This window comes from Rhododendron vialii, chromosome 2a (genome assembly GCF_030253575.1).
Source record: "Rhododendron vialii isolate Sample 1 chromosome 2a, ASM3025357v1".
NCBI lineage: Eukaryota > Viridiplantae > Streptophyta > Magnoliopsida > Ericales > Ericaceae > Rhododendron > Rhododendron vialii.
The window spans coordinates 10,985,159-11,007,333 of record NC_080558.1 but is presented as its reverse complement, the minus strand read 5'-3'; the positions used below and the strand labels follow the sequence as shown (position 1 = coordinate 11,007,333).

The 22,175-nt window shown below is 38.7% G+C and overlaps 2 protein-coding genes across 3 annotated transcripts; both read left to right on the top strand.

Moving 5' to 3' along the window:
* Nucleotides 1-894: 894 nt before the first annotated feature.
* Nucleotides 895-2,823, top strand: LOC131316475 (NAC domain-containing protein 96-like). 2 transcript variants are annotated; one of them, XM_058345856.1, is made up of 4 exons: nucleotides 895-958; nucleotides 1,162-1,330; nucleotides 1,826-2,106; nucleotides 2,461-2,823. In XM_058345856.1, the coding sequence occupies exons 1-4, from the start codon at nucleotides 905-907 to the stop codon at nucleotides 2,551-2,553; spliced, it is 597 nt and encodes a 198-aa protein (XP_058201839.1). In that variant the 5' UTR covers nucleotides 895-904; the 3' UTR covers nucleotides 2,554-2,823. The 2 variants fall into 2 exon arrangements, with proteins under 2 accessions (XP_058201839.1, XP_058201840.1); XM_058345857.1 differs by having other exon boundaries at nucleotides 953-1,072.
* Nucleotides 2,824-11,083: 8,260 nt separating this feature from the next.
* On the top strand, nucleotides 11,084-21,730 carry LOC131315570 (protein transport protein SEC23 E-like). Its single transcript, XM_058344709.1, has 12 exons — nucleotides 11,084-11,954; nucleotides 12,679-12,852; nucleotides 14,300-14,461; nucleotides 15,115-15,257; nucleotides 16,924-16,999; nucleotides 17,143-17,315; nucleotides 17,910-17,991; nucleotides 19,109-19,186; nucleotides 19,463-19,624; nucleotides 19,733-19,996; nucleotides 20,185-20,289; nucleotides 21,085-21,730. The coding sequence occupies exons 1-12, from the start codon at nucleotides 11,199-11,201 to the stop codon at nucleotides 21,232-21,234; spliced, it is 2,325 nt and encodes a 774-aa protein (XP_058200692.1). The 5' UTR covers nucleotides 11,084-11,198; the 3' UTR covers nucleotides 21,235-21,730.
* The last annotated feature ends 445 nt before the right edge of the window (nucleotides 21,731-22,175 follow it).

The window sequence follows — 22,175 nt, the reverse complement described above, 5'->3', positions numbered from 1 at the left end:
GTATTGGGTAGGTTGAATAGTGAATATTCTAAGAATAATCCTTATAGTAATTGGGTCCAATAATTATACGGAGTAGTTTGAGTAAAGAATCCTTAACAAAAAGAGATTTTTACTTTTAATAGACGTACTAATTTAAGATACCATGTAAAAAGATTAACTTATTATATCAAAATACATTACTACTATAAATGAAACTGATTTTGGCACTCTAAAAATTGATGGAGGTACTCCAAAATCAGTGTAATTCAAAAGTCACTTTCTTTTGTTTTTTGGAGTGCCTCTATCAATTTTTGGAATGCCAAAATTATTTTCCTGCTGTAAACATATATCTATATACGTATACATAATGATATTATATTGTCCGTTTCTATTCTAACCGTGGTATTTCAATTGATAACTAGTAGCCGAACAAAAACTATCGGGTCTTAGTTTTTCAAAATTATAATTAAACCAATGAACCGCATTGCCAGACTAAATAGACATGACCGACCGGTCCTGATCGGATTTGTTTAGACTCCATCAATGTTGTCAATTCCCTCCGTATTGGCCCGTACCAGACATAAGATGGTACACATAAGTAGGTGTTTCGTACTGTCCTAAATATCGGCCTGTACCGGTCGATACCAAGCATACCGATCGGCACAAAAAAAATTGTGTATTTTTTCTTTTATTTAAAAAATGCTTGAATTTTTTTTAAGATAATTCAACAAAACTTGGAGTCTATATTATGTTAATCATGTTAATTTGTGACTAGGACTAATTTTAAAGCATATCAAAGTATTAGAATTTATTTTATACCACTGCTTACAATTTTCTTGATTTTTTGTACATATATTAAAATTTATAAAATACTAATATATTACGGTTAATTCAGAACAATATCGAGATATACACTGTACCAGTTATGCACTGTCGCAGCAGAGGAAACGGTACCTTGCCATTTTCCGCCATTTTCGGGGTAACGTGTTTTCCATTTTTTTGGCCCAACTCCTTGTGGGCATCAATACTCCGAATTCTGTTACCTTCTCTCTCTCTGTCTCTCTCTCTCTCTCTCTCTCAACAATACATATACGTACGTATTACATGATTTATTCAGTAGTTCTCCGTCTTGTTCATCAATCAGTGAATTCAACTTTTTATACTTGCTGTTTGAATTGGCAGGTCCACGCTATGGCAAACCCTGGTTTACCAATTGGGTACGTGTTTTCCCCTTCGGGAGAAGATTCTATGGAGTATTTGAAGAGGAAGATACTGAATCAAGTGCTGCCTTCAGATGTTATTCCTACAGCGGATGTTTACTCCTGCGCCGACCCTCGTCAAATCCCTCTCAGTTAAGTTCTGTTTCGCGTTTTGGAGCAAAATTGCTTTGATTTCAGTCATTCGTTTACCGATTTCAGCTACCATGTTTCTGTTTGATGTTGGAATTATTTTAATAACCAAGCCAAACGAAACCTAACCAAGCCTTGTGCCCAATCAATTTGGTCGACTACATGAATCCTATTTTTCCGTTTTTCGTTGAGCAGTATCAAGGGCTGTCTGTTCACCTAGATTTAGTAAGCCTAAAATACTTCCGTATCATGAAATTATTTTGACAAAAAGTAAAATATTGTTGGTCACACTTCATCTTCATACTCGTTGTAGTGAATTTGAAGATTAGGTAGTAAAGCAACAGTTTGGGTAATGAGCCTTTTTTAAGCAGTTGTTGAAACTTAGGTTTTGGTTGATTTCGTTCCAACATAATATTAGTACAAATAATCCTCCTCGGGGGCTTATCTATTCTTCAATTTTGTGCTTCTGGATTTGATCATTGAATGATGATGTGCAGGTGAATTTAAACATGGGCCGAATAATGAATGGCAGTTTTTCTCGACCAAACGGGAGGGAAATCTCATAAAAACAACTAATGGGCATTGGGAAGAAAATGGAGAGGAGGACGAAATAGAAGACGGCAATGGTGGGAGCATTGGCTTCGTGAGAATACTCGATTTCCACTATTCGAACCCGAAAGATGCAGAGAAGGGGGAGGAGTGGCACATACAGGAATATAGGGTCAGCCCCGCTTATTTTACAGCTGATGAGCTTGTTGATGACAATGTCAAAGAAAAGGTGATCTTCATTCATTGCTAATTTAGACTGTTCAAAGATTTCCAATGAATTGAAATTTTTTCCTTCATAGTGGAGTTTTGGGTATGGTATATTTGTGTCCATGATCATCTTAGTTACCTACGTTCTAATAAGTGGGTGTCTGGGCCAACTTATGCGCACATCTTGTACTGTTACTTACCTATAAAAATAGCTTGTCAAACTTTTATTCTCCTTGAAAGCTCTTTCCATTGCCGTTTTAATATATCAGCAAAATTTATAGTCCTTCCTTCCTCCTTTTTTAAGTCAGTTTGTTCCTATTTAGCACGAAGATAAGTTTAGCAGTTTCCTAACTATGTGTTCAATGTCTTATTTCAGATATCAAATTTCGTTCTCTGTAAGATTGTTTGCGAAGAACAAATTCCTACCCCCAAGCCACCAACTAATAGCAGCTCAGATGATGAAGAATAAGACAATGAAGTAGTTGATGGGGGGAATCCATGATCCTTTCATAACCTAGTTATAGTTGAGATGCGTGTAACCTGGTTATAGTCAAGATAAAAGAGAGGGAGGTAGAGTTTAGATAAGTCTTTTGTTCTAACTGCAAACTGTACAGCCTCTTGCTGACAGGCGTTCTTTATAGTTGTTTCTTTGTTCTAGTTTTTCAGCATGTTTAGAGAGATAAAATATCAAGGTTTTGAACTTCAAAGCATTAATTCAGTTGGAATCTATTCTTTGTTTTGTTTGTGATGCTCTCACATCTTCTTCGTTGTGTTTGAGCAAGTGCTGGAGACTCTCTCCTTAGATTAAACACATTGTTTGTCATGCCTGATACTGTCAGTGTCATTGATCGATAGAATTTTGTTCCTAGCCCTGTGAATAGGTACTTTTGGTGGAAGTAAGCTGTGTTTTGATCACCAAGATCGATCCATTTCTCTCTAGTTTTTGGTTTGTAGCAAGATTCTTCTGCCATAAGGAGATTGGTGTACTTGGTAAGACCTTCCATCTCAGCAGACAGAAGGGAAGAAGGATCCAAGCTGGCCAGACCTTCAAGCTGAAATTGCTCAAGATACGCCTTTGCTGCAACAACTCTAGCAGAGATATTACTACAATACGAGGTATTGAGTGCCTTACTGCCTTGAGCTCAGATTTCATAGTTTTCAGCTTAGAACAGAGCTGATGCTTAGGGTGACCTCTAACAGTTTCTTGCCAAGCATTAGAGACAATCGCTTCAAACTTTGGATGCTTAGTCCAAAAGTTAAAAAATCTGAAGGGTCTGCAACCCGTGACAGTTTTAGCTTGGATAACAACCAGTCCAGGAGAGTAATCTCAGATACCTGGAGGGAGGAAAGCTGCCTCAGAGTTAGGTAGGGATTGCAGCCTGGACCCATTTACCAAAACTCTGTCAAGCTTACTGAATATCAGACCACCCTCGTGCTTATTACTACATGTATAATAGCAACCTTAAGAGGTAAGATCAAGAACGTCGTCTGTCCAAACAGTTGTTGAAATCCAGAACAGCTCCTCAGTCAATACTGTTAAAGCATCCAACTCAACACGAATTGACAATGAGTGGAGAGGCCGCCCAGGCTCGTATACTAGGTTTGGAGGTTATATTTAAGCAATGTGGGATAAGCTCCAACACTCCCCTGTAGGTGCGACCCCTGACTCGCTCTTGGTGAGGTAAACAATGATTCAACACATACGACAACAATCAACTATTAACGACAACAAAGGGGGAACCAACCATCAACCACAGAGAGTCTTGTCCAAAAGCCTCCGAAAACCTAGCTCGAATACCATGTTAAAGCATGCAACTCAAAACCAATTGGCAATGAGTGGAGAGGCCGCCTAGTCTCATATACTAGGTTTGGTGGTTATATTTACGCAATTTTGGACAAGCTCCAACAAATACCATTACCTCCCTTCTTTTGATTTTCTTTTTTGACAATATTGAAGTCACCAAAGAGAAACAAAGGTTTATTATCAGCAGTGGAGGAAGAAATAGACTTCAGTCCAGACCAAAGCTGCCCTCTCTGATCTCTTGCATTAGAACAATAGACAACAGTAGCAGTAAAGTTAATTCTGAGCTGCTTATGGGACACTTTTGCAGACTTGCAGTAACAACTTGCACATCCGAAACATCGTCATTCCAAAGCAGAATGATTCTAGCTATTCTATCAGCAAGATGATTACCAGAAGACCTCATAGGGTCAGAGATGCTACGGAGAACATTTTGAAAATTAACCTGTCGAATTTTAGCCTCCAATAGACCAATAAAATCTGCTTTATTTTGGGTTGATTAGGTGACACTTTGCTACTTAGAAGGGTTATTTAGCCCCCTAATATTCCAAGATGCAATATTCATCAAAACCTTTTGCAGGGTTTCCTAGTCTTGGCTGGTACGTCCATACCTTTGCCTTTGGCATTTGAAGGCCTAGCATAGAGATCCTTAGAATGATCATTAGTGGTCTGGCTATTGTTCCCTTTCTTTCACTTTTTCTTGCCTTGTGTAGCATGAGGAGAAGGGTGCGGCTCCTACTCTTCCTCATAGTCCTCTTCTCGACTAATAGTGATTTCATCAGAATCATCAGCTGCCTTGGTATAAGAATTAACAAACTGGGCCAAGCGAAGAATTGATTTGGTGTGGTGATAGATGGAGCATTGCATCGTGTTGATGCAGAGTATTAGATGCAGGTTTAGGCAGACTTATATCCACGGAAGAGGGTCTAGTAGAAGAGGGAGTAGCCAGCTTTGATGGAGGGGCAGCAGGAGATGGCGGGGTAACCAACTCAGTGAGAGCAGGTAAGCGATGTTCAAGAGGCCCCCTCAGTCATTTGTGCAGTAGCTAGAATATTGACCTCAACAGGTGCCAAGGGGGCATCTTTAGGTCTCCATTCTTGTCTAGGAGCTTTCATGCAGCTAGCACCAAGCATTTTTATGACCAAAAGAGTTGCATAATTTTCACACATGCGGCCATGCGGGAGCCATTTGTACTCAAGTTTTTCTGATGGTTCTTAAACCCATCAGGCCCTACAATTTCCACAGACGTAGGAAAAGAGGAAGGAGGAGTTACCTCTACATTTAGGAGTACGAGCATAAGCAAGCCTCTTCTTTTCTGCTGTCATGTTATCTGGAAACAAAAGAGTGCCAATCAATGTTAGTTGATTAATCAAACTGGTTAGTGAATGTATATCTCTGCCTATATATAGCCATGATCTGTGTAATCCTTCAATCAATGGAAATTCTGTTTCATATTCCATCACTTAGATACTAATAATTTGGACATGTGGCTGGGTGGTCGAGCCAGTGGAAAGGGGAGAAGGCAATGTGAGTCTGTGACCCTTCGTAATTAATGGATGCCTTGCGAAACAAGGGACGTACTTTGTCCTAATGTACTGTTTTTTCTGTCCAATTTTTGCTATCGCTTGGCCAAAAAGAGAGGGAAAGGAGTTGCAGCTGGGTGGCTTTGGGGCAACACTGAGGGATCTCTTGCAAGTTGCTTTCTGGTAAATACTTCATGGAGTCGTATTAAAAGCATGCCAAACTAGGGTGTAACCTGTCTTGGGGTTGGAGGATTCACTGATTGAGAGGACGAAAGTTCTTGAGGACCTCACTCACTCGAAGTGAGTATAGTTCTGGTTGTTTTTCTTTCTCAAAGAAATAGTGCTGTTTGTTTCTCCCCTTCACACCGGAAGATTACAGCTAGTTCCTCTTATATTCTTCTGCAGACACAGTGTTGATACGAACTACAAAGGTATCACACCAACATATTCTGATGTCTAGTACTAAATTATCAAAGCTTGGTATTTTGATTTGTTTGTCTTCATTTCCTCTTGCCCGTGGCAATTATCACGCTTGGAGTTGAATACCGTTTACAGTGCCGTCTTGTGGATCATGCTGATGGTAAGTCATCTCATTCCTTGGATGTATGCATTATTGTCAGTGATTACACTTGTTTTGCAAATAATTCAGAAAGATGGAGGTCGAATAAAGCTGCACGCAATCTCCACTTTTTTGTGATAATACTTTTCTTCGTGTGGGTTGTTGATATTTGAGTTGTTGGATGTCCTTTTATGAAGTGTTGTGAGTTCAATTTCCAAATGCAGTTATGAAGCATTTGAGTCCTATGGATGGTATGGACCTTTGGTCTCTGATCATTATCCAATTTCGTGATTTTGATCTTACTGCAACCAGATTTAAGAACCAAATACTTCAAAGAGTCCTCCTTGCATGCCAAACTAGGATATAGTCTGTCTTTGGGTTGGACAAGTCCGAATAAGGGGAGGGAAGCTCGTGAGGCTGGCCTTTGCTGGAGGACAGGTGATGGTATGTGGTTGGTGCATTTTCAGCTCCATATCTTGGCTGATTTGGAGATGCTAATGGGAATTCTCAATCACTGGTAACAGATCCTATTATACAATTCTTGGTAAGGAGAGGAGTTGAGGGCTAGATTTGATGATAACAATGCTTCTTAATTTGGATAATTACCTTTCCCCCTCTCTGGGGTTCCGAATAACTCAATAATAAGGCATTATATTGCATCAAGGCACTGCGTTGTTTTTCGTGTTCAATGAAATGGATCCAGAGGGGATGTGGAAGTAACGCACGCGGGTATATGAAGGGATTTTGAAAGCAGCTATGGGAGAACCCTATTTTGGGCAAGATAAAGCACATGCTTTGGATGTCATAATGTCCTTCCTGTAAATAATGTAATATGTAGTGAAGGATAGCACAAAACTTCTGTGGTGCTCCCAAGTGGTAAGGGAGCATCATACTCCCAATGAATTATAGCCTTTGGATTGAAAATATATAAATCACTGCCGTTGGATGAAAACCAAAAACTAAAAGTAGAGTGGTTTTGGTAAAAACGAGGTGGTTTTGACCAAAAAAACGGAAGATAACTTACCACAAAAACAGGAAATACTTACTATTGATAAGAGAACACTTACCATTCTATAAGGTAAAACTTACCATACAAACAGGCATACTTACTACAACCGGTTGGACAGGTAACAAGTTACCAATGAAGTTAAAAAAAAAAAGGAGTAACTTTTTTTTTTGGCGGGAAAATTTGGAGATTTTAGGGATTTATATATTAGAAGAATTATCTAAAAATATGTGTTCATTTATAAATCTAGTTTAAAATTTTAATTGGTTATAAAAATACAATTAGAAGAATTATCTAAAATAAATTTAAAAAATATTTTTCATAATTTCCGAAGGACATTATAAATGTATTTAATTAATTAATTTTCAAATAGTCATTTATTGTAGATATATTTAAGTAACTTAGTTTTAAATATTATGGAAAAAATAATATATTTATTTAATAATTTGATAGCTTACAAATTTAATGAATATATATTATAAAATAATGCTACAAGTTGATTGTTACAACAAAATTGAACAATAAATATATTTTGTTTAATAGCTATTGAATAATTTTGTAGGATTCTTAATTAAATTTATGGTAGTATTTAATGAAATTAGGCTATTCAATTTCATTAATATAGTTTATAGTGATCAATAAGATATATTTTGCAAATCTAACAACTAATAATATTGATACTAATATACTTGGCAGTAATCAATCAACGAATATTGATTTATTTGTAATTGATTGATCTGGTTATATGTTCAACCAATTGATCAAACGATTTGAATCGATTAAGATTATAATTGGCAGATATGGTAGTTAACAATGATGTTGATTAATAGTGATTAGTGAAAATTAATATAATTGGCTAAAGTAAGCTGACTAATTTGTTTAATTGCTCAACGACAGACTTATCTATTTCAATCCTTCAAGTTACACAATTAGTAAATTTCAAAAATGGTTATTGATGGTTAACATTGACCACTTAGCAAATGAATGAGTAACAGTCTTTGAGGTTAACATTGATCACTTAGCTAATGTAGGAGTAACCACAAGTGAACCAGTAAATTGAAATATCTCATTTATTTGATCCTTTTTTAAAAGTAATTTTATTTATATAAATGCTTTTATTTCATTTATCATAAAAGTAATAAAATAGATCCAAATAAAATTTAATGTAGTAGGTAATATGACATTAATGATGATGTACATAAATGTATACCTACACGTCATTAATGCCATACTCACTATAGAATAAAAACTTACTTACCAAAGTACAAGGCCAGAGATACCACAAAAATTGAATTTTTACGATGGACTGATATTCATTGATAATACTTACTGCATGGTTGGCAATACTTACCACGAAATAAGAAAAAAATGACTATATGCTTAAACCATTTTTACCACACAAACTGATCACGTTTTGCCAATTGCCTTGTTTACCTACCACCAATTATGACATTAATTTGGTAAGCCTCTTATTATCTAGTTAGTTGATAGACTATTATTTATTTGTCCATTTACTAATTTTCAAACTTGAATTTTGTAGACTGCTAACTGGTCAAGAAATTCCGAGAGTGTGCAAGCTCAGTTCCATGGCAGCAACGTTGGAGGATGGGAAGATGATTTCGGACAAGATTTGTGAAGGATAAATGTAACGTTTATTTGTAGTAAGTCATTGAGTAGGGACAAGAACTTATTTGTAGTTATGTAAGGGAGTGAGTACGATTATTTAAATAGTAACAATGCCCAGATTTTAGCAAGCATACCCAGCCTATATGGTAAGTATTGCTTTGACAATGAGAAAAATGTCCAGATTTCTGAAAGTTATTGAGTTGGTAAGAATCCACAGATTTTAGAAAGCGCACCCTGTATAAATGGTAAATAATGCCCAGATTTTTGTAAGTACGGTTATTGAAATTGAAATGGTAAGAATTTCCAGATTTCAGTAAGCACACCCTGTATAAATGGTATAAGTAGTGCTCTGAAAATAAGAAGCATGCCCAGATTTTTGTAAGTATGGTTATTGAAATTGAAATGGTAAGAATTTCCAGATTATAGTAAGCTCACCCTGTATAAATGGTAAGTAATGCACTGAAAATGAGAAGCACGCCCAGATTTTTGTAAGTACGGTTATTGAAATTGAAATGGTAAGAATTTTCAGCTTTTAGTATGAACACCCTGTATAAATGGTAAGTAATGCTCTGAAAATGAGAAGCACGCCCAGATTTTTGTAAGTACGGTTATTGAAATTGAAATGGTAAGAATTTTCAGATTTTAGTAAGCACACCCTGTATAAAATGGTAAGTAATGCAGTGAAAATGATAAGCACGCCCAGATTTTTGTAAGTTCGATTTTTAAGAGCTTAACAATCTGTTCATGACACACAAAACAATCTGGTACAAAAATGACGTGGGTACCAGACATAATCGAATACATAGCTTAAACCAAAACTTATACAAAGCAGCCAGCAGCAGTTCAATAGCAAACAACAGTCATAACAGAACAGAAGGCAGCCTTAGGAGCATAGCAACCAGCAGCACAACACCTGGACAGCAGCAGAGGGGAGAGAGATAGAGGCGTTTAGAGCTGCGGAGGTGGAGGCGTCCGGCTGTGGAGGTGGAGGATGATTGACGAGAGGAGGAGGCGAGGAGAGAGCGGCGACTGTGAATTAGGGCTCAAAATTTTTACCTGTGATGTAATTTTTTTTTTCTTTTACCCGGTCGTGATGCAACTGGAACAGGAGGTAGTGAGAGAATGAGAGGAGAGAGAAAAATTACATTCAGGGGATTTGATGAATGGCCAGGAGTAAAAGAATCACATCCTACGGTTCAGATTTGATGGGAGTACCATGCTCCCAAAACCAGCGGTTTTTGATGGGAGCATCATAGCCGGACGCAGGATAGCAAGTGTTTTATCGCCGTGTTGCTTTGAGCTCATTTTTATATGCGCAATGGCCGTTGGGTCAACGGTAAATCAGGTTTCCTCCACCATGTGGCTGCTGTCCTTGGAGTTCATTTTGCCATTGGTGGTGGGAGATTTGCTCTCTTCGGAAACAGATTCAACAGGCTAGATACCAAGCTCTAGCTGCCTCTAATGTGTGCGTATCTGGAAGGCTCGGTACGAATCAAATTGCCATGGTTTGATCAGAGATCCTCAAATGGTAATAGACATTGCGATGGCCCGAGCTCAAGAAAATCCGGCAGCCAAGTTTCCGGTTTAACGGGTGGTCGAGCCAGTGGAAGAGGGAGAAGACAACATGGTTCCTCAGAGGTTTGCAAGAAGGAAGTCTCCCTTGTATCTGAATGCCTAGTGAAATAAGGGGTGTCCTTTGTCCTACGGTACTTGTTTGATTTTTGTTGTAAGATTCTTTGATCTTTTGTTTTGTATAAAGGTCAACTTGTGATACTTTTTCCGCAAACTTTTTTTAGTTTTTGGCCGACGGTATGATGTTAGAATGTTACTAGTAGAGTTAGATTACTACAACGACAACATCGTTCCATCAACTCGAACTTTACAGCTCTCACACCAAATAAGAACAAATTCCATTCCGCGGCATACAACGTGAGTGGAGTTTGGACTGTGTCAATTTATTTTCTTAGGTGACCACTTATATTAAATGCTAATAATTTTTTAAAAATCTTGGTACAAATTTTATTTAGTTATATCGTACAACAACAAAAAATATTGACAAACTTTAAAAAAAAAAATGAAAAAGCGAAATGTAATAGTGTAGTATTTCCTCAACTTGGGTGTTGTAGTATTTTTTTTATCATAATTTTGAATTTCCTAAATGTTTTTCTCCAGACGAATAATAAATTATCAAAAAAACTAGTCCTCATTCCACTAAGATTATTAGTGTATCTGTATTTATTTTTCGTTTTACTATCAGAAAAGTTATTCTCTTATAATACATCACATTTAATTCAAAAAATGAATATTTATTTTAGTTAGCGGAACGAAGCCAACACAAAACTACTCTAATTTTTTTCTTAAAAACGACAAATAATAGTGCAACTAGCTTCTCCAAATTCTATTTTCTTTGTTTATTTTGTTTTTGTTTTTTTTGGGTATACAGCTTGTCCAAGTTCTAACTTACGTTCACAGATACGCACAGTTTACATACATCCATCCGCTCTCTCTCTCGACTCCTCAGAGATCAGCCCCTTCTTCACACCCTTCTCTCTCTCTCTCTCTCTCTCAAAATCTCAACGCTACAGGTACAAACGCCGCCATGTCGGAGATGGCCCAGCCCGATCCGGAAGGCATCGACGGCGTCCGCATGACCTGGAACGCCTGGCCGCGCACCAAGGTGGAGTCCTCCAAGTGCGTCATCCCCTTGGCCGCCTCGATCTCCCCGATCCGCTACCACCCCGACGTCCCCCACCTCCCTTACCCCCCTCTCCGCTGCAAGACCTGCTCCTCCATCCTCAACCCCTACGCCCGCGTCGACTTCCCCGCCCTCCTCTGGATCTGCCCCTTCTGCCACCAGCGCAACCACTTCCCCCACCACTACTCCTCCGTCTCCGAAACCAACGTCCCCGCCGAGCTCTACCCCCAATTCTCCACCGTCAATTACGCCCTCCCCGCTCACCCTGACCCCGCCATGTCGAATCACCCCCCCGTCTTTGTCTTTTTGCTGGATACGTGTTTGATCGAGGAGGAATTAGGGTTTGCGAAGTCGGCGCTGAAGCAGGCGATCGGTTTGCTGCCGGATAACGCGCTGGTGGGGTTCGTGTCCTTCGGGACGCAGGTCCAGGTGCACGAGCTAGGGTTTTCCGACATGTCCAAGGTTTACGTGTTTAGGGGGGAGAAGGAGTTGGGGAAAGATCAGGTTTTGGAGCAGTTGGGGCTTGGGAGGAGGGCCGGGCCTGGGGCGGGGTTTCAGAAGGGTGGGGTTGGAGGTGGCGGTGGTGGTGGCGGTGGGCCGGTTTCGGGGCTCTCGAGGTTTTTGTTGCCGGCTTCGGAGTGTGAATACACCCTTAACTCGGTAAAGATTTCTTAGTTTGATCATTTGTGCCTGTTCAATTTTCCAATTTGGACTTGATATATGCTATGTGTACTAGGATCGTTTTATCACTGTTTGTGCCAACCCTAGTGATTGGTTATATATTTTTGGAATGATTTACGTCAAGAATTAGGATTCGAAAGATCAGGTCTTTTAAGTATGATCATTTGTGCTTATTCAGTTTTCCAATTTGGAATTGGGTTTTTGTAATCGTTGTTTGTGTCGCCGCTAGTGATTGGTTCTTTATTTTTGTGGAAAACGTTGAGGAATGCAGATTTAGGGTAATGAATGTGAAGTATATCCTACCAAGCATGTAGTGAAATTAAACGGTAGCGAATGCTGTATAGCAGTTATCTGGGGATGGTTAAGTTCTGAGATTTAGATTTTGCGCGAATCTTAAGAGGTTTTTGTTGCCTGCTTCAGAATGTCAATACACCCTTAACTCGGTAAAGATTTCATACTGCGATGATGTGCTCTTATTCAATTTTCCAATTTGGATAAGACAAATGCTATATGTAATTGGACTTTTTCATCACTCTTTGCGTCACCGTTAGTGATTGGTTCTATATTTGGGTAACATTAACGTGAATGGAGAATGATTGTGAATTGTATCCTGCCAATCATGGTGACTAATATCAGTGATACATAGAAGCCATCTGTGGATAAATGGTTTAATTTCGAGATTTTGACTTTTTGTGACTTTAAGGTATTGGATGAGTTGGGCACAGATCAGTGGCCTGTGGCACCGGGAAATCGAGCATTGAGGTGCACAGGGGTTGCATTGAGTATTGCAGGTGGCTTGCTTGGGGCTTGTTCAGCTGGCACTGCTGCTAGGATTATAGCTTTGGTGGGTGGTCCATGCACTGAAGGGCCGGGTACGGTAAGTCCTCTATGTTTTTTGTTATGTCTTGGAAATTGCGTTGATGTCTTTTCTAAGTGGGTTTAGTGTTAGAGCTAGTTGGTTGATAAAGTTCATTTTGAGTTTTGTATGTAAGAACATGTTGTCATCACTGGCTTGAGTTTTGCTTTCCATGATAGGCTATAATGCATTCATCCTGATGGATCCTGGATTTTGCATCTGTGCCACGTCTAACAATTGTGACAGAACACATCTTTATATTTTGATTGTCCAACCGGATTACGTCCAAGTTGCAGCGCATATATGTAATGACATTGGTAATTAAAGTTTCCTTGAAAAAGATCTGACAATTCATGCCAAAGTGTGAAAGAAGTCAATGAATGTTAGACCCACTTAGAGGTAACTCACTGAGTGACTTATAATATATAAAAGAGAACCTATATGATGCATTTAAACAGTCCAGTGAATTGTTAAACATTTTATTACAAATTATAAAAAGTAGTGGTTTTATTGGAGTTGAAAAGTGAACCAACCAGAAAAGGAGTGTTGAGGTGGGAGGGACTTCATCTGGCAAGGTGATTGTTTTCATTTCCGTAAACCTATGGTGGAGGGTTCATATTTTGGTGTAGGTGAGTTGGGCGCGTAGTTCTTAAAAACCTACGATATGGGATACGTATCCTAGAAGTTGTATCTTCTCCTTCCAAAAATGATACGTTGCCCATCCCGTATCCTTTTTGTATAGAAATTCTACGTACGATGACGTGTCGTACTATTAAAGCACGGCTTTTAGATGTGTCGTATGCACGTTTTTTTGGCAATATTGTTGGAAAGGAATGAAAGTGTGTGAGGATAAATTGGAAGACAGGAGATTTATGGGACAAATGTTTTTAGTTGGCTTCTTTTTGGGTATCAATGATCACCATGACTTCTTGTTATTTCTCCTTCTTCCTAAATAATCATTTTTATTACTGGTGAAATTATAATAACAGATCTTTTTGAACATTCCTTCAAATGCTTGCCATCACTAGTGTCCGTCAAACTGTTTTGACTTTTAGGTGCCATGTGGCATGTTTTGTCAACAAGTCGGACTGGGGTTTCTGACTGGTCTAAATTGACAAGTATTTTGTTGGAGGATCTAATTGGGACCAATTTGAAGTTGAAGGACAAACAGAGAATTGGCGAATACTTTAAGGGTGCAAAGTGTACTTTACCCTAGAGAACGACCATACAGTTAATTTGGTTAAATTTTTTAGAATAACTGAAAATATATAGTCTCTTGATATTATTTTGTGTCGGACAATCTGGCATTTACTTTTGCCTTTTGTTCATCAATAATTGATGTACCTAGATAACCTGGTGGCTGAGATTGGATTCCCCTATGAAGAGATTCATATTTGATTCTCCTGAACTTGCAAATGACCAAATGAGAGTTGATTTCTTAGTTATTTGTTCTTCCTTTCCAACACAGATTATATCAAAGGATCTGTCAGATCCAGTGCGTTCCCATAAAGATCTCGACAAAGATGCAGCTCCATATTTTAAAAAAGCAGTTCAATTTTACGAGGAACTTGCAAAGCAGCTGGTCAGCCGGGGTCACGTCGTAGACCTTTTTGCTTCTGCACTTGATCAGGTTTGCATTTGTTCTTTATGTTTATTTTTGCATATTACTACTAGATAAATTCTACTGTACATCTTCAATTCGTTGATGATGCTTTTTAATTTTAATTTTGCTGTTTCTGTATGAAGTTTGGAATATGGAAAATGTTTCCTTGTCGTTTTCAGAATGAAAGTTGAAGATGGAAACAAATATTGAAAATGAAAACCGAAGATGGGTACCTGGCTTGAGTTTGATAGATTACTTGCATATCTTTTGTGGGTCTCAAATGTTTATGGTGATTCATATACCTTCCGAATTCATTCTCATTGGCATTGCTCTTGTTCTACTCTTGGTTTTGCCCAGGTTGCACATTTTTGTTCAAGTTAGCTTGACCTAAAGTTGACCAAATTTTTTATGCTGATGGAGTTTTGGCTCTGTTACTGAATGTGTGCATCTTATACCTTACCTGTGAGGCTATTGTGCTTCTAACCAAAAGTACCTTTGAAAAATGTAGTTGTTTCTATTCTTCCGACGGCCTTATTTGAGAATGTCATTTTTCCCCATTTTACTTTTGAACCGTTTTGTAAATGGAACTCTTTGTTCCTTTAAATATTTGTATTGTAACTTGCCTATCTTCATTTTACATGCATGTTGTCATGTCTGATCTAACCTTTGTAAGGTCTTAGGTTGGGGTTGCAGAGATGAAGGTTGTTATTGAAAGAACTGGTGGCCTTGTTGTTCTAGCTGAAAGTTTCGGTCATTCTGTTTTCAAAGATTCTTTCAAGCGTCTTTTTGAAGACGGGGAACAATCTCTCGGTCTCTCCTTCAAGTGAGTTGATCATTCATGAAACATTTGGTACTGTTATTACTGACCTATCATTTTCTTTTATTTATTTTTATTTGCACCTCCCAATGAGCTGTGGTTAGCATTTGTCCCTAAAACAAATCAAACTAAACCAAAAAACCAAAGCTTGTTTCCTAATCACTTGACCTTGGTTGCATGATTTAGCCTTTGCCGTTCCCCTCACTCAAGGGCTATATGCAACTGCCTATTCTGTTTTATCTAGGGGAGCAAAAATTTTTTTTTGAAAACAGAACTTATCTTTCTGCGCCTGTAAGCTAATTCTTATGAGCGTCTTAGGAATGGCTATCTGGTGCTGATTTGAAACTTAAGGGAATTTAAACCCCATATTACATGGCTGCATCTTGATCTTGTTGTGGGTTGTATTCGGATTTTTTTATTTTTTTGGAAAATGCTTTATTCGATTAGTGTATGTTTCCTGACCCCATCCGGTCACTTGGTGGACAATTTTTCTGCTATTCATTTTTAAATACACCTGAAAAGAAGATGCATGGCCTTGTGGGATTAGGGATGGCAATCGGGGTGGATATGGGGAATTCCGTACCCGATCCCCGAAACCGAACCTCTACCCATATCCGCCCCGTTACCCGAACGGGGAGAGCAAGAAGAAACTATAACCGAACCATTCGGGGTTCGGGTAATCCCCGAACCAATTGGGTACCCGAACCAAATGACAACTGCTATGGGTAGATCTGAAAATTTCGTCCGATTTCAAGTTCTTGGGGTGGGTTCTGATCGATGAGAGAAGAAAGAGGGAGTAACAGAGAGAGAGAGAGAGAAGTATGTACTGTATGTATGTTTGAATGTTGCCGGAGCGGCCGATCTCCGAAGCCTTCGATCTGTGTATTCGACCGAATATTTTGCTTGACGACATTGGAGAAGGTGGGTGGGGGTGTCTCATGTATGTGTGATTGAGAGAGAGAGAGAGAGGAGACGACGACGAGCGGCGGTGAGGCTGCGAACGGTTGTCTGCAACGCAGTAAGAGAGGAGGGGGTGGGTTTGACTGTTTGGTATGAATCTGTCAATTGTAACCCTAATTATAAATAAAGAAAAAGGTTATCACACTCCAGGCCCTTAAACCTTAACACATGCAACAATTTGGTCCCTAAATTTCTAGACATATGCACTTCGACCACTGGACTCCTATACATATATATATTTCGGTTCGGGGATCGGGTAAACCATACCCGAACCGATACCCGTTCGGGTATCCAAGGCCTCAACCGTACCCATACCCACGGGGAATTTTTCGGTTATGGTTCGGGGAAAATTTTCGGTTACGGTTCGGGTACCCATCGGTTCGGTTCACTTTGCCATCCCTATGTGGGTGTCAATCAAACATTTTTATTTGCATTTTTTTACTTTGTTTTGTCAAGGTCTTTTATATAAACCAGAAACACTGAGGTCAAACTATGCATGCACAAGGGTGCCAATGAGAGGGTATTCCTATATGTGGTAGCTTAAGTTCTGGTCTCTTTTTTTCATTCTGTGCCTGGCCCTGGTGTGGTGGATGCATATGTAAACGTAGACCATTAGTCCCTTTTACTTTTGGCTTGAAAATCCATTAACTCTGATGATGGATCAGGATTACACCTAGGCCTTTTAAACTCATTACCAAATTGTTTCTTTCAGTGGCACACTTGAGATCAACTGTTCAAAGGACATCAAAATTCAGGGTGTTATTGGACCTTGTACTTCTTTGGAGAAGGTTGGTGCATATAATATTTATGTGTATTCTGATCTTTTTTAGGATGAGGATTCTAATCAGACAGCTAGTCTCTACTTTATTGCTTAAAGTAAGCTGGATAACTATTATTTTATGGTTGATACTTATTACTGAGAGCCTTGCAGAAAGGACCTGCGGTTGCCAATACAGTCATTGGACAAGGGAACACTACAGTCTGGAAGATGTGTGGAGTCGACAAAAGTACTTGCTTCACTGTTTTCTTTGATGTTTCATCCAGTGAAAAGTCAGATTCTTCGGCAGATATAAATCAAATGTTATACATACAGTTCCTTACAAGGTATGCAAGTGTTATATAACATGGCTCCTTTCACAGAAGGTAGTCCAATAAGCTTCTGTACTTGATTCAGCTTGTTTGTTTAACTATCTTGCTTTATAGATCTGGGAGGCATATATGCATCTAGTAGGGTGTCGTGCTGATGCATACATGTACTGGACACTGACCGTTTTTGAGACATACCAGCGTATCACAAAGAAGTGACCAGATGTGTTCTATTTGGTTAGAAACTTGTCACTTTGGCCACTTGAGATACTTTTTTAGGATTAAAGAAAATAGAATGGAAGGCAATCATGAAAAGCCTTATTTTGTGTACTTCCAATTTGTGTGGAATAAAACTTCAGGCTTCTAAAGAAAGACGGTCGGACTTTCTACTTGTTCTTCTTTTGCGGGATGCTAAAGTGAATTATTTGCTATTATGTTGTAAATGGATAGAAAACGAGGCATTTTGTTTAAGTATTGGATTTTGTAGTTCTAAGTGCATAACTCCTGTACGTTCGACTTGTCACCGAACCTTATTGTGTCCTTATCTTACCTTTTTCTGAAATTCTCGTGTTCTGATATAATGGATTATGCTGGTGAAACATTGAAATACAGTTATCAACTTCCTGACGGGCAAACAAGGTTGCAAGTGACAACTATTACTAGAAGATGGATAGACAGTGCTGTTGGCACGGAGGTATGTCAGTCAACAGGATCATTTTCTAGTCTTAGTTATTGTCATGTGATAGCTATTTTTTAGTGGTTAGCTTGGGTTGATGAGCCGCTCTCTTCTGAAACTTTTCTGGGTTCAGCTTGTACTGTGCACTGCAGCTTTCCTTTCCTCCATTCACTCCTGCACAATCTATAACTGCTGAATTTACAGAAATTGTCTGGAAGTTTGCAAAATAAGATGTTTAATATGCAAAACTTTTCAGTTGGTGTTTGTCATGCAAATATTGTTATGGTGCTTTTTGTGTGTTATTAGGTTAGTATGTCGATGAAGCATTTGCTTCTCTCTTTGAGGCCTTTTTTGTTTGAAGCAAATTCATTGCCAGATAATAAAATATAAACTCACTTAAGGTGAAATTAATTGATTACAAGACATGCATTATCTTAGTATCTTTCTCCCTCCGTTCCTAATTTTTAGTTCCTTTGGGGATTCCTACTTTTTGAGGGTATGTGTAACGATTACACTTCTTAAGTCAAACTTCAAGTTGTTATTTCCTTAACTCAATTGAAGTACAATGATTGATATTTATGAGGATTGTTTTGGAAAATAACCAGTTTTAGATTCTTGACTTTCCAAGAGGGACGAACATTTTGGAACATCCCAAAATGTGGAACGGAGGGAATAGTATATTGGGAAAATTATCTCCCAATGTTTGAAGAATGATCAAGAGACGTCTGAAGTAGTTGGATTTTTGTACTGATTAAAGGGCATCTTTAGTGTCTTAGGCCTTTGTGTTTATCCCCATCCTAGATTCCAATACAAAGATTCCTGAATTGGATTTGTCTTCAGTTAATATTTTACCAAAAGTCAGGTTTAACTGACTCTGAATAGTGGAAGTCAGTATTCTCCTTTATTAATGAGTAGAGCAAGAAGTGTGGAGCTGAATTTATGTTTCTTTGAATGCAACTAATACCGATTAAAAAGGAAAAGAAAAAAAAAAGGGATGCAACTAATATATTATCAACTCCTTTCTCCGGCATTGGTTGGGATTCTTAGGAAGGATTGCTGCTTTTGCGATTTTATATTTCGTTGAATTGTACTGTTTGCAAAGGCATACTGAGATGAAATACTTTTGCCGTTACAGGAATTAGTTCAAGGGTTTGATCAGGAAACTGCTGCTGTAGTCATGGCAAGATTAACTTCTTATAAAATGGAGACGGAGGTACCTTAGAAATTTTTCAAAAATTGTCTTTGTATATTGGCACGCTCACCACTGGGGCATGAAAACAGAATGTGCATTGTTTTATTTGTGATAGCTTAATGCTGGAGTCTAGAGTCTATAAAATTACTTTCATTTTCTTTATTTGAATAACTAATGCCGTTTTGTTTTATAAATTGTCCTCTACTTCCTCTACAATTTCTAATTCATTGATTTCAGTGCTGTGATCGAGGCGGTTGTAATTTCCCCACCTAATGATTGGTTTTTTAAATTCATCAGGAAGGTTTTGATGCCACACGGTGGCTGGATAGAAACCTTATTCGTCTCTGTACCAAATTTGGTGACTACCGGAAGGATGATCCATCATCTTTTACGTTAAACCCATGTTTTTCATTGTTCCCTCAGTTTATGTTCAACCTACGGCGGTCTCAATTTGTACAGGTATTTTTTTATTCTATCCTTTTTTTTGTCTCATTTTTGAACTTCTCTTTATCTTCAATGCACATAATTATTTGTTTTCCTTCTTTGCCCATCATCTTATGTTGGCAGGTTTTTAACAATAGTCCAGATGAGACAGCCTATTTCCGCATGTTGCTATACCGGGAGAACATAACAAATGCTGCCGTCATGATTCAACCATCACTTATATCCTATTCATTCAATTCATTGCCCGCGCCAGCTTTGTTGGATGTGGCTTCCATAGCAGCTGATCGTATCCTCTTGCTTGACTCTTATTTTAGTGTAGTTATTTTCCATGGAATGACAATAGCTCAGTGGCGGAACATGGGTTACCAGAATCAGCCTGAACACCAGGTATATGCGCATTCCAACGAAAGCTCTTAAATCTTATTCAGTTTCGTTTCCAATGGAAGTTTTTGCTAGTTCCAGCCTCTTTAGATTTTTCTGTAGAAGAGAACTACGTTTTCAAGAAACCTTTGTATGTGTATCTACATGTGAATAGAGTCGTTTTCTAATGAATTATAATCTCTTTTCCCTTATAGGCATTTGCACAGCTATTGCAAGCTCCTCATGACGATGCCCAAATCATTGTCCGGGAACGTTTTCCGGTCCCAAGGCTGGTGATCTGTGATCAGCATGGTTCGCAGGTCATTGGTTTTTTCCCTTACATCAGGACAAGAAGCTTTCAATTTTCCTTATTTCCCTTTCTCCGTTGTCATTTTTAAAAATTTCCTCTAGTTTAGTTATGACCCGTTTGCCCACGCTATTTTGTCCCGTCACCCAATGCATAAAATAAGTTGACTTTGGTTCTCTTCTTTACGATAAGGAGGATATCATTCTGTTATTCATATTTTGTGCCATCACCCAATGCCCACGATATTGTCTTATCACCCACTGCATAAAATAAGTTGACTTTTGTTCCCTTCTTTGCGTTAAGGAGGATGCCATCCTGTTATTCATATTATAGGTGCATGAATGCATATAAATGTACATATGTATACACGCGCGCACCCTACAACACAAATTAATGTGATTTTTGGTTAACTAAGTCCACCTTGCTTCCATTTCCCTTGCCATTGGCATAATTTGGCATATTATTTGGCAAAATCTAAGTCCACCCATTGCCATTTATTCATTCCGAAAATGGCAATGCCATTTCTCGCACTTCATCCAAGCTGTTTGATTTGTTTTGAAATATGGATTAGTTTAATCCAATGGTTTGGATTTGATATTGTGCCAGTAGTGACATTGCTATTTTTTGGCTATTTGACATTGTAGCAAGCCAAAAAATGACTTTAGCAATGCCATTTTGGCACTACGGTGGACTTGCTCTATTACCTCCCATTTTAGCATCAAGGGCTTCATTGCGAAAACATTGTACTATAAACTGATTCCTCTTTGTGGTACTGAATTGTTTTTTGATTTCATGACCTTTTGAGCAGGCAAGATTCTTATTAGCTAAGTTGAACCCATCAGCTACGTATAGTAACGCTCATGAGATGGCTTCCGGGACAGAAATGATCTTCACTGACGATGTCAGTCTTCAAGTGTTCTTTGAGCATCTCCAGAGGCTGGCTGTACAATCATCATGAGACACCACAATAGAGTTGGCTAATTACGGGTTCTTTGTGTTTGTTACAATTATGGGGTCCAAGAACTCTATCCCGTCCAGTCCTCATTTTGTCTATTTTCTTGGTTCACGAGATGAGATGTCTGGACCCCAACATTATTTGAACAATAAGAAGAGAGCGTTGGGGAGGTGTTTGATTCCTTAAAGGAATACGGTACAAAAGGTGAGTTCTCGGTAGATTTTGAGTTGTACAAGCATGACAAAAGAAAGGGTGAGAATGTAAGTGACGGAAACTTTGCTCCAGCAGCAGGCTTGGTCTTCTTTCTTTGTGGTCCTTTATATGATTATATCTATTTTTTTCCAATGTCACCCAGGTCCGAAAGTTTTCTGGTCTATTGGCTGATTACTGATATTTACATGTAGTTTGTTGCCTCGGCTCTTTGGTTGAAAGTTTTGGATAATGATGTTTGAATTTTTGTTTTCATGGTATTGTGGAATATACTGCCTCTTCTGCCAAATTTGTCTACCCTTATGGCCTCGCGTCTGCCAAATTTGTGTACCCTCACTGTAAATTTTCTCATCAACTTCTGTTCGAATTGAAGTGGCAGGTAAGTGCAATGCGGTTATGAGGAGCCCTCACCACCATCACCAGAGGGCTAGCAGAAACACCTCGGCACCTTTCCCGTTTTAGCAATCAATAGCAAACATGTCATAATTGCAAGACTCTACTGGCTGCCGCCTTTGTATCCACACTTCTAGACTTACAGTGGAGATTGTAACGATAAAAAGGCTAGTAAGTCCATACTAGTTGTCCATGTACCTTTTGTACGTTATGAGGGACTCAGTAACTCTACAAGAACTAAACGCCTATGAGGCAGGACTTGGGCTCCCAGTAGCGCGGCGGCATCTGAGAGCCAGTGGCAAGAGATGGAGGAACACTAAGGGTATTTTAACAACAGTATA